Source organism: Hemiscyllium ocellatum, chromosome 39 (genome assembly GCF_020745735.1).
Source record: "Hemiscyllium ocellatum isolate sHemOce1 chromosome 39, sHemOce1.pat.X.cur, whole genome shotgun sequence".
In the NCBI taxonomy this organism is placed as follows: Eukaryota; Metazoa; Chordata; class Chondrichthyes; order Orectolobiformes; family Hemiscylliidae; genus Hemiscyllium; species Hemiscyllium ocellatum.
In genome coordinates this window covers 19,415,025-19,432,510 of record NC_083439.1, presented here as the reverse complement: position 1 = coordinate 19,432,510, position 17,486 = coordinate 19,415,025, and the positions used below count along the sequence as shown (strand labels likewise).

General features: G+C 42.9%; 1 protein-coding gene across 4 annotated transcripts in view; it reads left to right on the top strand.

Moving 5' to 3' along the window:
• The window catches only part of LOC132834289 (WD repeat-containing protein 72-like), a 314,345-nt gene that overhangs the window by 27,485 nt on the left and 269,374 nt on the right, over window positions 1-17,486 (top strand). For 3 of the 4 annotated variants that reach the window (XM_060853011.1, XM_060853010.1, XM_060853012.1), the window contains exons 2-3: window positions 3,848-4,014; window positions 6,093-6,193. In XM_060853011.1, the coding sequence (XP_060708994.1) occupies window positions 3,862-4,014; window positions 6,093-6,193 (254 nt within the window). In that variant the 5' untranslated portion in view covers window positions 3,848-3,861. The remainder of the gene's footprint in view (window positions 1-3,847; window positions 4,015-6,092; window positions 6,194-17,486) is intronic. The other variant, XM_060853013.1, reaches the window with a different exon arrangement.

Below are 17,486 nucleotides of genomic sequence, written 5' to 3'. Positions count from 1 at the left end.
TGCAAAAATATCAATGCCTCTGTTACATATACACATGCACATAGATATATACACATACATGCACTCACATATATACACATGCATATACACACAGATATATATACATGCACACGTTCAAACACACAGATACATATACGTTCACACAGACAGCCACAAACGCATACATACGCGGGCGTGCATCCACACACACAATCACATATATACACACACACACACACACACACACACACAAACACAAATACACACACACAGATGCACATTTACACACACACAATTATAGAGCATCTGCTTGGGGAGTCTTGTATCATGCAAACAATGTGCCCAACCCATTGCATCCGATTACGGGTGGTCAGTGCCTCGATGCTGGGGATGACAGCCTGTTTAAGGATGCTAGTCTTGGTGCGTCTTTATTCCCAGTGATTTGCAGGATGTTGCGCAGACAGCGTTGGTGGTACTGCTCCAATGCCGTTAGGTGTCTGCTGGAGCCAGTTCACATCTGAGAGGAATTTGGAGAGCAGGAACCACCACAGCTCTGTAAAACATTATCCTGGTCTCGGATCTGATGTTGATGTCCTCGAACAGCCTTTTCCTCAGGTGGCAGAAGGCTGTGTTAGCTCACTGGAGACACACACACTCACTCACACACACTCACACACACACACGTACACTAACACACAGGCACACACATACACACACAATCATTGAAGGTGGTTTGATTCTTTATATTTTCATGATTTAAGGAGAGATTACGTTAATGTGTTTATATAGAAAGAGACGAGTTCTGACTCGTGTGAGCCATAAACACTGGAATAACTCTGTTGTGGAAAATGTGCAATGAATTCAGTAAACATCCTGAAAACCAATAAGACCTCCAAATTACTGAAATTTGCCTTTTGGCTATCCGGCAATTCATTTTAAGTATGTGCTGTTTCTAAAATGAGTCTTTGGCTTTCAGCCCAAACAATGGTCTTTTTATAGTGTTCATTCTATCACAGTTTAAAGTGGGAACATTTAGCAAAACAATGAGCTGAAATGACGGATGAGTTTTTGTCTATATATTGACCAGGTGCAGTTTGCAGAATATGATGATAATAATTGGAATTGTACATTAAAAGTTGCTGCATTTTCCCTTACTACAACTGCACAGCTTACACTACCTGTTTTGTTCAGCCGATGACTTACTAGTTTTTGAGTCTTCGGGATTTCCGTGTATCTTCACCTGGAGTTACTAAGCTGGAAAAGCTAGTGGACACTATTTTAATGTTACTGTGTTCACTGTACTTGGTGACTTATGCTAGCTACTTTTTCAAAATGCCAGAAAGTACTTGATTGACCCTGAACCCATTCTGCTACTTGATGCATATGAAATAGAGACAACAATGAAGAGAGGTGATTGATTGATTAATAATTTATTACTGTCACATGGAATGAGATACAGTGAAAAGTGTTGTTTTGCATGCTATACAGGCAGATCAGACCATACAAATGCAGCAGAACAGAGTGTAGAATCCAATATTACAGCTGCAGAGAAAGTGTAGAGAGAGACAGACATCAGAATTAACATTTGAGAGGCCCATTCAAAAGTCTGATAATAGTGGGGAAGACACTGTTCTTGAATATAATCATACATGTATTCAAAGTTTTATATCTTAAAATGCTTAGCTTCAGCAACCTTTTCTAATCTGGTTTAGTTTGGATTAATGTTCCACATGGACTAGTTGGACTAACGGGGCTATTTCTCTGCTGCATGTCTGCTTCCTTGTTCAGTACAGCCATGCTGCTGAGAGAGACAGACAGACTGATCATGATCGTCACTATACAAAACTATGTTAATTTGAAATAAAGACTAGCATTGATTTATATCAAACCTTTCTTGACCTTGGGATATCGGAGAAAGCTTCACAGTTAGGTGTTGTAATGCAGGAAAGATGGCAATCAATCTGTACACAGCAAATTCCCACAAACAGCGATATGATAATGGCCGGATAATCGGTTAGGCTGAAGTTGCTTGAGAGATAACTATTGACCAGGCCACTCCTGATGTCCTTCATAATAGTGTGTTGGGATATTTTGTCTTTACCCAAAAATCTAAATAAGGCCTCAGTTTAATGTAGCATTCGAAAGACTGCACCTCTGACTATGTAGCACTCCCACAGTACTGCACAAAGTGTGATTATTTTATGCTTTTTAGATTTTAGATTTGAGTGAGTGGATTCCTGATTCACTAATTTGTCTGGTCTTAGTTCAGATACCATTATGTTCAATTGATCAACACAGTCGCAGCTCTCAGATAATAAGCATTTGGTACGTGTCTGTTCAGAACCAAATTAATTTTTGAAGCAAGTACGTAAGCATATTATAACAAACCATTTAAGCTGTATGAAATTACTTTTTATGGTGCATGATTTGAAAGTTTTCTTTTTACAATATATTGCGGAAGGCAAGCTTTATTAACATAACAACATGAATGGTTTCCAGTGTATTTGCTACCTAATGTATTGGTTACAGAGATGTTCCTAATGCTATGAATGTAAGTTTATCCTGCAATAAAACATACTAATATTTCACATAAGCTGGCAACTCCCTATAGTTAGGGCTTGTGTGTTAGAAGTAATTTTATCTTTACAAGAATGGCGATTCAGCGTGTGACCTTTTTAAGATTTGGAGATCCATTATTCTGAGCATTTGGAAAGTAAAAGAATATAATGTAATATATTGAATGCAAGAGAATATATAAGAGAACTAATCTCACAATTTTTAATTTAAATACCCTGCAGTAAAGAAAATATTTGTATATAAAGGAACACAATTGTTTTCCTTATTATTTAACACCACATTGACTAAAGTAACATCCTTTTTTGGAAATCATGTATTTAGATTACTTCTTACAGTTGACTTTCTAACCTTCAAAATAAAATACTTTCACAGAACTGGCTGACTGTCTCTTTATTAAACTTCAAATCCCAAATGATAATATATTGTTTTATTTTTATCATTAGAAGTTTTTCACATAAAGTCCACTAAGTCCTCTCTTAAAGTTGTGGTTGCGTTTCTGAAATTCAAAACTTTACATGAATGGATGGTTTCTGAAGGAATTCGTGTTGATGCTAGAGTTAGGCTCCTTGAGACATTTTTTGCTCAAAAACATGTAAGTTCAAATTGTGTACCAACTGTGTATAACACTATAAATTCCAGTAAAACATAAGAACGTAAGACCTAGGAGCAGGAGTAGGCCATCTGGCCCATCGAGCCTGCTCCCATTCAATAAGATCATGGCTGAGCTTTTTGTGGTCTCAGCTCCACTTACCTGCCCTCTCACTGTAACCCTTGATTCCTTTGCTGTTCAAACAATTATCTGCCTTAGCCTAAAGCATCCAACGAGGAAGCCTCAACTACTTCACTGGGCACAGAATTCCACAGAGTCACAACCCTCTGGTGAAGAAATTCCTTCTCAATTCAGTCCTAAATCAGATTCCCGTGATTTTGAGATAATGCCATCTTGTCCTAGTTTCACCCGCTATTGGAAACATCCTCTCTACTATTTTCTTATCTATTCCCTACATAATTTTATATGTTTCCGTAAGATCTCCCCTCGTGCTTCTAAATTCCAGTGAATATAATCCCAGTCTACTCAGTTTCTCTTCATAAGCCAAACGCCTCAACTCCGGAACCAATCTCATGATGCTCATCTGCATCCCCTCCAGTGAACCAATTTGCAACATAAAATGTAGTAACAAATATGCAATACAGTGTACAAATTTGAACAATAAACTTTTCTACCTGGAAGAATTAATTGGTTTAACAGGTTTTGAATCAGTGAATATTGACCCATCAATATCATTTACAGGTATTTTGATCACGATGAAGAGTATTGTCCAGCCAATAGCAGTGTGGGAGAGGAAAGCACCGTCTCACTCAATCTGCGCTCTCATGCTAACCGATGATCAGCGAACTATCGTGACAGGGAGCCGGGAAGGGCAGATTTGCCTCTGGAACCTGTCACCTGATTTCAAGGTTAGCAATTTGCAAAATGAATTGCAACAAAAATATGTTCCTTTTGTTGAAATACAAGCATCTTGAAAAAAATCTTGATTTTGTGCAGTCTGGTACAAATAATATGTGAAGGAAAGAAAAATGTATGCCTTTGCATTTATATTTTCAGCTTTAGAAAAATTACTTCTGTTAAGCATAGAACGATTTTTGTTCAACCTTATAATTTTGTGTTTGTGGCAGCCGAAGTCTATTCTTATACTGAAGTGGTTTATAAGGTGATACATCTTGTTCTGTGTATACACAGCACACTAATGACCTGAAGAGTTGCACTATCTTGGGCTTGACTGAACTGTCATTTAGATGTTGTGGCTGGCCAGAAATCAATATGGGAAATTGATTTGTGCAATGTGGTAACATGCTCCTTTTTGCTTCATTTTGAGGTCACTGCTACTCCTCATCAGGCTAGACCATAGAGCGGGTGAAACTGTTCTGGGATAGTCATAATGAACCTTAAATAAATAATTTAAAACTCATGTTAAATTGGAGTTTACACAAACTTTGTTTCAAAAGTCATTCAGAATGATATCATGATTACTTCAAAAGAGAGATGTTATGTTCAAGAGTTTGCTCTGGAGTGCCATTCGGTGGATTTAATGTTGTTTAAAGCAATTTGACACAACTTTGTTTGGTTCATCAAAAATAGTGCAGTTTCACAGCAATGGTTAACAGCCTGGCACAAATCATAGACAGGAGAGGGGAAAGGTATAAAAGGGACCTAAGGTGCAACTTTTTCACACAGAGGGTGGTGTGTGTATGGAATGAACTGCCAGTGGAAGTGGTGGAGGCTGGCACAATTGCAACATTTAAGAGTAATTTGGATGGGTATATGAATAGGAGGGGTTTGGAGCGATATGGGCTGGGTGCTGGCAGGTGGGACTAGATTGGATTAGGATATCTGGTCGGCATGGACGGGTTGACTGTAGGGTCTGTTTCCATGCTGTATATCTCTATGACTCTATGACAATATTGCAGTCATTCTGTTCTCCAGGTGCAATCAGGACTCTTCACCTAAATCACTTGAAAATCCTGCGCTATCCACTGCAATGTAATCATCTACTGCTCGGTGAGACACTCAGCAAACTTGACTCAAGGTTGACCCTGCTCATCCTCCAGCCAACAGCTATTGGCTTCTCAGAGAGGTCTTTCTCTACCCCTGCTGTTGTTGCAACTGAAAGGGTCTGTTTGCAAATGCTGTTACATCTTGTTTGGTGACTATAACTCATCATCCCATCCCTTGCAATTTTTAGCTTCGGAATGAAACCTTTTTCTTCATACTCGAGGACTTAACAGGAGAACTGTAGAAGAAGGGTCAGTGGACCCTAAACGTTAACTCTAATTTCTATCCATAGGTGTTGCCAGACCTGCTGAGCTTTCCCAGCAGTTACTGTTTTTGTATTGGAGCTGTAGAAATATTGGGCAAAATTCAGTGGCCTCCCCACGAGGCATATTTGGCGCAGGTGGGGGAACTGTTTAATCAGGGAACTGTGGGCCACTTAACAAGCCCACCCCAGTGATGGGCTTGGGCTTCACCATGAGGAAAGCCAAAAAGGAGATCTTGTCGGGATGCTAGCTTTCCTGGGAGGGTCCAAAGCAATCAAAACCCAGTAAAGGGACTTGGCATCTGTAACAGGGAAGATTTGCTGGGAGTCATCCCTTGTAGCTGACCACTCCCTCTATCCTCCCTCCACCAACCTGTGACCCCCACCACTTCCCAACTGTTGCCTGAGTCCCGAGGTAATGCTGGGCTTTGGATGGATGCAATGTGGGGAGCTGCCACTACTCCTTCAATGGCGCCGCTGAGCAAAGCACAGCTCCTTGGTGGGGAGGCGGTGTAGGGTTCCACTCCTAGCGTCCTTATTCCTGGGGTAAGGGCTATCACTGTCACTTCATTCAGCCAGCCTTCCTATAAGAAGCTGGTCTGGAGTTCTTGCTTGTTGCCATGAGTGAGCGAAGACAACAAATGTCTTCATTAAAAACCACCAGACCTGTTTAAGTTTTGCTTTATTCCCATGTACAAATGATATTTTGTATTTTCCTAGACGCTGCCAAGACACTTTCTGTTTGGTCACACTTCTCCCATTACCTGCCTGGGCAAAGCAAGTGAGAAGCAACCGTGTGTTGTCAGCGCAGCTGAAAATGGGTAAGTCTTCCTGACAAAATGGATTCATTGAAGTATTCATTTGAGCTTGGCACCATGTGTGACCAAAAAGGTTCGGGAGCCATTTCCAAACTTCAACCTACAACTCTCCTGACTGGCGCAGACACAGCCGTCTGCCTCTCTAACTCTCTTTCCCACCCTATAATGAAGCACCTGGTCTCAGCTTGAGAACTCAGCACCTTGTGGGTATTCAGAACCTGATTATCACTCCAAATTGTATCACTTTATAGTGTGAGTTTTAAGGCTTCTCACACTATTCCATGACACAAAAGCATTTGATCTGTAAATACCTAGCAGAGGGGAAGAAGGCAGCAACTCAGTTGAGAGGTTTTTTGAGCTGGCATCCAAGCTTAAGTTACAACTTGTACTTGTTAGCATTTATTTTATATCAAATAGCTCCCGATAGCTTCTTATTAATGGTTTTGGTTCTATGTTATGTGTCAGTGCTGAGTCTCTGCACCAATGTGAAGGGCAATGTTGTAGGATTGGATCTGATGGTGTTGATCATACGACTGGATAGTGTTGTATAATTTATTCTTTTGGAGGCAGAGTGAATAAAAATTAATTTGCTGAGTAAGTGCACTTCAGGAGATTATTACATGATTGGCTTATGTACATCTCACTGTAACTTGCTGGGAATGCTTTTGTCTTCCTCAATTTTGATTAAATAGATGGAGGATTGAAGATGACTGAGCTTTGATCACAGGTAGGAATAACAACAACCATCAGCAATTGGCCACATTTCATTACCGCTGCTCTCTGTGTTGATCACACAAGAAGTTTATGGTTAAAGTTTAAGCCCTGATGAAGTGGGTCGATTTTATGGTATTAGAATGTAATGTCACAGCAGCAAAAGGTGCCCACAGGATAGACCTAACAATTAAAATAGTTTATAATGTGAAAGTTCTCCCAGTGCCATGTAAAATATTTACCAGCTGCGAATGACAGCAACTCCTGCTGATTCTGTTTAGATTTGATGTGTGCGTGGGTCTGTGTGTATGGCAGAGGGACATTCTGTTTTATTCTCGAACAGATTATGGTGTAAATTTGCCACTGGTGAACTGAGGAACATTTCACTCTAACTCATTAAATCCTCAACAGTGCCATCACATATGCAAATTCCTGGTGTTTTATATTTTCAGACACTCTTTGTTTAATTATTCTAAATGTTTTGGCACCCATTCCTTAACATTGATACTCTATCTCCTGCCTATCTATCAGCTATCTATCTGTTATCTAATGCAGTTGTTCATAGATTGTTGCAATTTTCCATTCCTCTGGATTTGGTGTCATCTGATGTTTTCCACACTGGATAGCACAGAGTTCATCTCACACCAAAGCCCTATGTCACAAACGTGTCTATACTGCTCGACAGGGCAATAAGCATCCCAGTGTGTATTCCTAGCAGCATACATTGCCGCTCCAAACTCCTCATCAGTCTCCTCTGCAGTAGAACATGCTCATGATCTTGGCATTAGTCTTTTCTGCTGACGAATGAGTGATGGTGGTGTGCTACATTGTCATATTGGTGGAGCTGTAGGGAGCAGATGTCAAGTCAAGATCCATTCGCTGGCTGTTACCACCCCTGCGAGGCTGTTGGAATGTTTCTGACACTGCAGCTAACTCCTCAGGGCTAGACTTCAAGAATTGAACTTCATGATCACCTGCTCCCATTGTATTCTCATCTTGCCCTGAGAGCCTCCTGGCTTCCTTTATGAGCACTGCATCCCTCTTCCTTTCTCCTCTTGCATCACGTCAGCAAACCTGAAGAGCCTATTGTATTACCACTTTGCATAGAACCACATGTTACAAAACCAGTTTCTGAATCTCTTTTTGTGTGAGCACCACTCGCAGTATATTATATTGTAATGTCTGTTGCCCTCTCTGTTTGGGTACTGTAGATAAGGTTAGTTCAGTAATGGCTGTCTGTAGATGAGCAAGTCTTTCCCAGTGCAGTACGTTACAGATTAGATTAGATTCCCTGCAGTGTGGAAACAGGCCCTTCAGCCCAACAAGTCCACACTGATTCTCTGAAGAGCAACCCACCCAGACCAATTCCCCTACACTATGTTTACCCCTGACTAATGCACCTAACACTCTGAGCAATTTAGCATGGCCAATTCATCTGACCTGCACACCTTTTGGATTGCGGGAGGAAACCGGAGCACCCAGAGCAACCCCATGCAGACATGAGGGAATGTGCAAACTCCACACAGACAGTCACCCGAAACGGGAATCGAACCTGATCTCTGGCACTGTGAGGCAGCGATGCTAACCACTGAGCAACCATGCCACCACAAATGATACTGGGATAAAATTCTTTCCTTTGAGGAATCAATGACTGAAGGAAGTTATGTCACCTTCGAATGCCCCTAAACTTGATTTGAGGAAGCTTGATCAGTTTGAAAGGTTGTTCCTTGTGTACATTATATTCATCTAGAGTGAGTCAGCCAGTAGTTGACAGCAAAAGGATATTGAAGGCATACTTGGGGACAATAGGAATATCCAATCCTGGCAGAGAGGACCAGTGCAATTACACAGGAAAGTTTCACATTTGACTGAAAGCAAATAAAATAAAAAGTGAAGATAAAGCTGATGTTTTCCTCACCGTGATGGGGCCAGATGTATTTGAGGTGGTGTCCAACTAGTGATGTCTACAAGATCCCAGGACACTGCAATGTGCTGAAATTAATGAGATTGGATTCATATCATTGCATGGCACGGTGGCTCAGTGGTTAGCACTACTGCCTCACAACACCAGGGACATGGGTTTGATTCCCACCACGGGCAACTGTCTGTGCGGAGTTTGCACATTCTCCCCGTGTCTGCGTGGATTTCTTCCCACAGTCCAATGATGTATTGTTTTAGTGTATTGGCCATGCTAAATTGCTCATAGTGTTAGGTGCATTAGTCAAGGGTAAATATAGGGTAGGGAGATGCGTCTGGGTGGGTTACTCTTCGCAGGGTTGGTGTGGACTTCTTGGGCCGAAGGGCCTGTTTCCATACTGTAGGGAATCTAATCATCATGGCATGTTACATGAATGCAATTGCCAAGTGAAACATTATGTTCTTAAATTAAAGAAACTGTCTTGTTGCTGTAGACATGGTGTGAACTTAGAAATTGACAGTTAAGATATGTTCATAGGAAACTGAAAGAAAACTAAAATGATAAGACCATAAGACCTAAGAGCAGAAGTAGGCAATTCAGCCCATCGAGTCAGCTCTGTCTTTCACTGAGATCATGGCTGATCCAGACCAAGCATTAGAGCAAAGGCAATGAGATGACATGGGAAGAGATCTATAAAGAGGCTGCAGGACTGACATGGCAGGAGGAGAGTTATAGATTGTGAGGGAGCTCCTTTTACAGGGAAGGCCCCATGAATTTCAGTGAGATCAAGACCCTGGCCCCAACTTCGTCATCTCAGGAGTTGGAAATTTGAATATTCCCATTCCCCCATTTCTAGTCAGCATGCTCTGCCTGTAGGAGAGTCAGTGATATTCAGACAAGATACAGGAGTGGAGGAAAATGCTCCAGCTCTTGCACCATGGTAGATTCCTGATGAAGGACTTCTGCCCAAAATGTCAAATTTCCTGCTCCTCGGATGCTGCCTGACCTGCTGTGCTTTTTCAGCACCACATTCTTGACTCTAATCTCAAGCATCTGCAGTCTGCACTTTCACCAAGGTTATGGTAGACCTAAAGTTCGTTCAGGAATATGAGGAACATTAAGTGCACGTATGATAGCTATTACAACTAAAGTTGATGTTGTTAAGCGAGAAGGTTAAGAGGTGACTCAGTAATACACTAAACAAATTCACATGGTAAGATTAGAGTAATAGGGCTGAAGATAAAATTCCAACATCCTGTAACAGAAAGCAACATTGCAGTTTCACTATGACTTTTCGTTGTTGATAAAGTTGTGGTCTGATATCCCAGAAAGAAATTACAGGAAATCACTAAGTCGCATTCCCTCACACAGGTCTGAAGCTGACTAGTTATTTTAGTGATAATGTCCAGTGTTGGCTGAGGTTAGAGTGCAGTACAACAGTACATCTTAATACCTCCCATTGTGGTAGTAAGAGAGATAAAGACTACATGATAAGAAGGAATTACCTACAAAACTTATAGTTAATTTGTGCAGAGTTATTTAGAACGTCTGTGATTGAGGAAGAGCTCTGGGAATGCAAAGTACTTTGAACGAGAAGGACAAAATATAAAATTAGCTACAATATATTAAGTGGCATTAGTTAGCAAATCATGCAAATGTGGACATTCTTCCAAGATTTCCCATGAAGACTGATTCATCTCTAGCCACAAGTTAACTTAGAATTACTTGACAGACATGATTGAAATGCCAGAATCTGCTAATGATTTTAGAAGAATCTTGTAAGGATGTGGTACTTGGTGAAATTTCAGTAAAATGTTGCGCATGTCTGGCCTAGAGAATGTGATGATGAGAAATTGCAATTTCACATGTTAGAACCAGGAGATCAATGGCAGTATTTTGTTAAGTTTGGAGACAGATTGTTCAAGAAACATCATGAAGTGCACACAAGAATAGTCCAAATGAAAGCAGGAGCAAGCAACTAATTTCAGTATCCAAAGATAATTAGGGATGTTGAAGACTTGTTGAAAAGTTGTGAAGGGTGTCTCAGTATGAGAACGTTCCATGGTCAAACATAAGGCAAACATGGAAAGACGTTTAGAAGTGGAAAGGAAAGAGTACCTTGTTTTGGTTAACAGAAGTAGCAAATGGGTAAATGTTGGTTCCATGCCCATTATGACAAGTGCCAGATCCTGGGAAAAGAACAGGACATAATGTCACCACAGGAAATGACATTACCAACCCAAAGGAACCCAAACATATAAATAGAATTCAAAGTTTGTGTGAAGATGTGTAGCTCGGGTGCTTGTTGTAGTGGTTCTGTTTGCCGAGCTGGAAGTTTTTGTTGCAAACGTTTCGTCCCTTGGCTAGAAGACATCATCAGTGCTGTGGAGCCTCCTGCGAAGCGCTTCTTTGATGTTTCTTCCGGCATTTATAGTGGTCTGTCCTTGCCGCTTCCGGGTGTCAGTTTCAGCTGTCCGCTGTAGTGATTGGTATATTGGGTCCAGGTCGATGTGTCTGTTGATGAAATTTGTGGATGAATGCCATGCCTCTAGGAATTCCCTGGCTGTTCTCTGTCTGAGTTTCTACAACAGAAACTGAAACACCTGGTCAGTGGATCCAAACACTCCATACAATCAACACAGGAATTCTTGGACGCCATCAGGAATACACACATAGACAAAGAAGAAACCATGATCTCATTCGACGTGACGGCACTGTTCACTTCAATTGACAAAACCCTAGCCAGAGAAACAATAGCCAACCTACTGGACATACACAACAGAAAACAGGAGGCGGAACCTATCAACAAAGACGGCATACTTAAACTACTGGACTTATGCCTCACTACACACTTTACATTCAACAATCAGATATACGAACAAATCAACGGAACACCTATGGAATCACCAATCTCGGGACTCATAGCAGAGGCAGTTATGCAAAGGTTAGAACAAACACAAATTCAACCCAAACTCTGGGTCAGATATGTCGATGACACTTTCGTAATCATCAAAAACACGGAAATAGAAAAAACACACCGGATCATCAACGCCACACTCACAGGCATCCGATTCACGAGAGAAGTAGAAAAGGACAGCCAACTCCCATTCCTAGACGTGATAGTACAGAGAACACCGAACGGAGAATTCACCACAAGGGTACACAGGAAAACAACACACACAGACCAAGTCCTAAACTATGAAAGTAACCACCCCAACACACACAATCGAAGCTGCATCAGGACACTATTCAAAAGAGCTACAACACACTGCAGTACACCAGAACTGCGAAAAGAGGAAGAGGAACACCTATACAAGGTATTCGCCAAAAACGGATACCCGCGCAACTTTATCAACAGATGCCTAAGAGATAGACCACGGAACGAGGACATGCCACAACAAAAAGACTAGCCACACTACCATACGTCAGGAGCGTTTCAGAACTGACAGCCAGACTACTGCGACCCTTAGGACTCATAACGGCACACAAACCAACAGCCACGCTCAGACAACAACTTACTAGAACAAAGGAGCCAATACCCAACATGAGCAAAACTAATGTAGTTTATAAAATACCGTGCAAGGACTGCACAAAACACTATATAGGACAAACAGGAAGACAGCTAACAATCCGCATACATGAACACCAACTAGCCACGAAACGACACGACCAGCTATCCCTAGTAGCCACACACTCCGACAACAAGCAACATGAATTCGACTGGGAAAACACTACTATCATAGGGCAAGCCAGGCAGAGAACAGCCAGGGAATTCCTAGAGGCATGGCATTCATCCACAAATTCCATCAACAGACACATCGACCTGGACCCAATATACCAATCACTACAGCGGACAGCTGAAACTGACACCCGGAAGCGGCAAGGACAGACCGCTATAAATGCCGGAAGAAACATCAATGAAGCGCTTCGCAGGAGGCTCCACAGCACTGATGATGTCTCCTAGCCAGGGGACGAAACGTTTGCAACAAAAACTTCCAGCTCGGCAAACAGAACCACTATATAAATAGAAAGCAAGAACTATCAACAGTGCTTCACCTGGAGGCCCACTGAAAATGTTACCTAGTAGGGTGATGAAACATCTGGAAATGAACCTTCCAGCTCAGCGAGTAAACCTACACCCAGATCTTACTGTGTTTTTAATAAATTAGTTTGCAATTTGAATTCCCAAGATGTTGATGTCAGAAATTTGTCCAGAGTTTAGGTCAAAAGAGTTTGAGATATTTCTGAGTCAGATGGTGTCAAACACATTCTAGGCCCATCTTTTTGCTCAGAATCAAATGGTGCTGCAGAAAGAAATGTAAAGATTGGGAAAAGTTCTTTTCAATGGTATTTGCTGGGTGATAAGCTAGGTTGTGTTTTCTATGTTTCTCTTTGACACAACTTTCAGTTCGCTTACAGAATAACTCCACAGTCTACGGTAGTATGAGTTAGTGTATCAACATGCTCCCAGGACAAGATTTAGTTCAGTAAGACTGAGGTTAAGAGCAAGACAAAGTTAAGATTTTCTGTATAATTCTGTGTGGATGTGACCCTCCCACTAGTGGACTTCAGTGACCTCAATACTTAAGATACTCAGTTCCGAACCTAAAGGGAGTTGGAATAATCTGTTTAAAGAAGCAATGCTTTAAATGCAGTTACTCAAATACCATAAGAACGTAAGATATGGGAGCAGAATTAGGCCATTAGCCTATTGAGTCTGCTTCACCATTCAATCATGGCTGATATATTTCTCAACTCCGTTTGCCAGCCTTTTCCCGATAACACTCTGCCCCCCGACTCTCTTAAAGTTCTGGTATGCTGCTGGTATCTTCCACATGCAAAGTATCTATTCAATTCCTCCAGTATTTCTTTGTTCCTTATTATTACTCCTTCAGCCTCATTTTCCAGTCATCCAATGTCCACACTTGCCTCTTTCTTATCTTTTACATATATCAAAAAACTCTTGCAATCATCTTTATATTACTAGCTAGCTTATTCTCATAATTTCCTTTTCTCCCCCTTCCCTTATTGCTTGTTTAGTTATCTTCTGCTGGTTTTTAAATGCTTCCAAATTCTCTGGTTTCCCTCTCATCTTCATATTATATGCTTTTTTTGCTTTCATGTTGTCCCTGACTTCCCTTGTCAGCCATGGATGCCTTGTCCTCCCCTCAGTATGCTTCTTCCTCCTTGGGATACCCAAAGTACCCCCAGAAACTCCTGCTTTTGCTGTTCCGCTGTCTTCCCTACTGGCTCCCCTTCCAATCAACTCTGGCCAGCTCCTGCCTCATGTCTTTGTAGTTACTTTTACTCAATGGTAATACCGTTACACCTGATTCCAGCTTCTCCCTCTCAAACTGTAGGGTGAATGCCATCATATTATGGTTACTACCCCCGGATGTTCCTTCACCTTAAGCTCCTTAATCAAGTTTGCCTCTTCAACAACACCAAATCCAGAATTGCCTGTTCCCTGGCGGGCTCTACTACAAAATGCTCCAAAGAAAACCATCTCATAGACATTCCATGAATTCCTTTTCTTGAGATTCACTACCAACATGATTTTCCCTTTCCATGGTGTATTGATGTCCTCACAATTATTGTAACAGTAGTTTCTTACATGCCTTTTCTGTTTCCTGATTTATGTTCTTCCCCATATCCTGAAAACTGAGAGGAACCTGTACACAACTCCCATCAGGATATTTTTTCCTTTGCATTTCCTTAACTCTACCCACACAGACTCTGTTCTCCACCTTTATATCACTTCTTCCTGTCGATTTAACAAGGCAACCCTGCCCCCCTCTATGCACCAGCCTGTTTTTTTGATAAGATGTACTTTTGGATATTTCGTTCTCAGCCCTAGCACCCTTGCAGCCATATCTCTCTGATACCCACAATATCATACCAATCAACTTCAATCTACATTACAAGCTCATTTACCTTGTCTCCTATGCTGAGTGCATTTAAGTACAACACCTTCAATGCTGCTTTGACTGCCCCCTTCTCATAGTTAGCCCCTTATCTGCTGGGCTTCAAGTTAAATTTCTGACTCTTTTCATTGTTCTCTGTCCTATTACTTGTTACAGAAACTTTAATGACCTTTGCTGAGCCCTCTCCCCCCTTTAACTTTTTTCATAATTGCCCACCTGATCAACCTAGCCCACTGTAATGTTTAATGAGATGGTGCCAGCAGGAATGGGTATCTCTTACCTGATGGGGTAGGGTCGAAGTTCATTTTCTATGTAGGTGCCACTCCAGGGGCTCATTGACAGCATCCATTTGCCTGTAACATGCAAGTCATTGCTAATGCTGAATCTGTGACCAGACTCTTTTTTTTGATTCAACAAACGGTGCAGACAAAGATGCTGCAACTACCATCAGTATACCATGCCCCACTCAGATATTACTACCTCACAATCTTATTTACAGATTGAGAAGTGAGCTGAAACATTGCGGAATGGTACAAAATGTAAATCTCATCTCCACACGGTGTTACTCCTGCAACAAAATAGTGAAGCTTTTTCTTAGTTCTGGGAATAACTGCCTCACAATAAGTTGCCATAGGGTGGCACTATGTTTTCAAATAAGTGGTAATCGGACGGTGTGGAAAGATAAAATATATCTGTCTTCAGGATGCGTGGCTATTGCAAGCAGGCCAAGTTTAAGTTGGATGAAAGGCACCATTTGTTAATTGAATGCGACTCATATTCATGATGAGAAGTGAGGACTGCAGATGCTGGAGATCAGAGCTGAAAATGTGTTGCTGGAAAAGCGCAGCAGGTCAGGCAGCATCCAAGGAGCAGGAGAATCGACGTTTCGGGCATGAGCCCTTCTTCAGGAATGAGGAAAGTGTGTCCAGCAGGCTAAGATAAAAGGTAGGGAGGGGGGACTTGGGGAGGGGCGTTGGAAATGCGATTGGTGGAAGGAGGTCAAGGTGAGGGTAATAGGCTGGAGTAGGGGTGGGGCAGAGAGGTCAGGAAGAAGATTGCAGGTTAGGAAGGCGGTGCTAAGTTTGAGGAATTTGACTGAAACAAGGTGGGGAGAGGGGAAATGAGGAAACTGGAGAAATCTGAGTTCATTCCTTGTGGTTGAAGGGTTCCTAGCCAGAAGATGAGGCGCTCTTCCTCCAGCCGTCGTGTAGCTATGGTCTGGCGTTGGAGGAGTCCGAAGACCTGCATGTCCTCGGTGGAGTGGGAGGGGGAGTTGGAGTGTTGAACCACAAGGTGGTTGGGTTGGTTGGTCCGGGTGTCCCAGAGGAGTTCTCTGAAACGCTCCGCAAGTAGCCGGCCTGTCTCCCCAATATAGAGGAGGCCACATCGGGTGCAGCAGGTGCAGTAAATGATGTATATGGAGGTGCGGGTGAATTTGTGGTGGATATGGAAGGATACCTTGGGGCCTTGGAGGGAAGTAAGGGGGGAGGTGTGGGCGCAAGTTTTGCATTCCTTGCGATTGCAGGGGAAGGTGCCGGGAGTGGAGGTTGGGTGGTGGGGGGGTGTGGACCTGACGAGGGAGTCACGGAGGGAGTGGTCTCTTCGGATCGCTAATAGGGGAGGGGAGGGAAATATATCTCTGGTGGTGGCGTCCATTTGAAGGTGGCGGAAATGACGATGGATGATATGATGTATATGGAGGTTGGTGGGGTGGTAGGTGAGGACCAGTGTGGTTCTGTCCTGGTGGCGATTGGAGGGGCGAGGCTCAAGGGCGGAGAAGCGGAAAGTGGAGGAGATGCAGTGGAGGGTATCGTCGATCATGTCTGGAAGGGGAAATTGCGGTCTTTGAAGAAGGAGGCCATCTGGGTTGAACGGTATTGGAACTGGAACCAGTTCCAATATTGTACAACCCAGATGGCCTCCTTCTTCAAAGACCGCAATTTCCCCTTCCAGACATGATCGACGATGCACTCCACCGCATCTCCTTCACTTCCCGCTCCTCCACCCTTGAGCCCCGTCCTTCCAATCGCCACCAGGACAGAACCACACTGGTCCTCACCTACCACCCCACCAACCTCCATATACATCATATCATCCATCGTCATTTCCGCCACCTTCAAATGGACGCCACCACCAGAGATATATTTCCCTCCCCTCCCCTATTAGCGATCCGAAGAGACCACTCCCTCCGTGACTCCCTCGTCAGGTCCACACCCCCCCACCACCCAACCTCCACTCCCGGCACCTTCCCCTGCAATCGCAAGGAATGCAAAACTTGCGCCCACACCTCCCCCCTTACTTCCCTCCAAGGCCCCAAGGTATCCTTCCATATCCACCACAAATTCACCCGCACCTCCATATACATCATTTACTGCATCTGCTGCACCCGATGTGGCCTCCTCTATATTGGGGAGACAGGCCGGCTACTTGCGGAGCGTTTCAGAGAACTCCTCTGGGACACCCGGACCAACCAACCCAACCACCTTGTGGTTCAACACTCCAACTCCCCCTCCCACTCCACCGAGGACATGCAGGTCTTCGGACTCCTCCAACGCCAGACCATAGCTACACGACGGCTGGAGGAAGAGCGCCTCATCTTCTGGCTAGGAACCCTTCAACCACAAGGAATGAACTCAGATTTCTCCAGTTTCCTCATTTCCCCTCTCCCCACCTTGTTTCAGTCAAATTCCTCAAACTTAGCACTGCCTTCCTAACCTGCAATCTTCTTCCTAACATCTCCGCC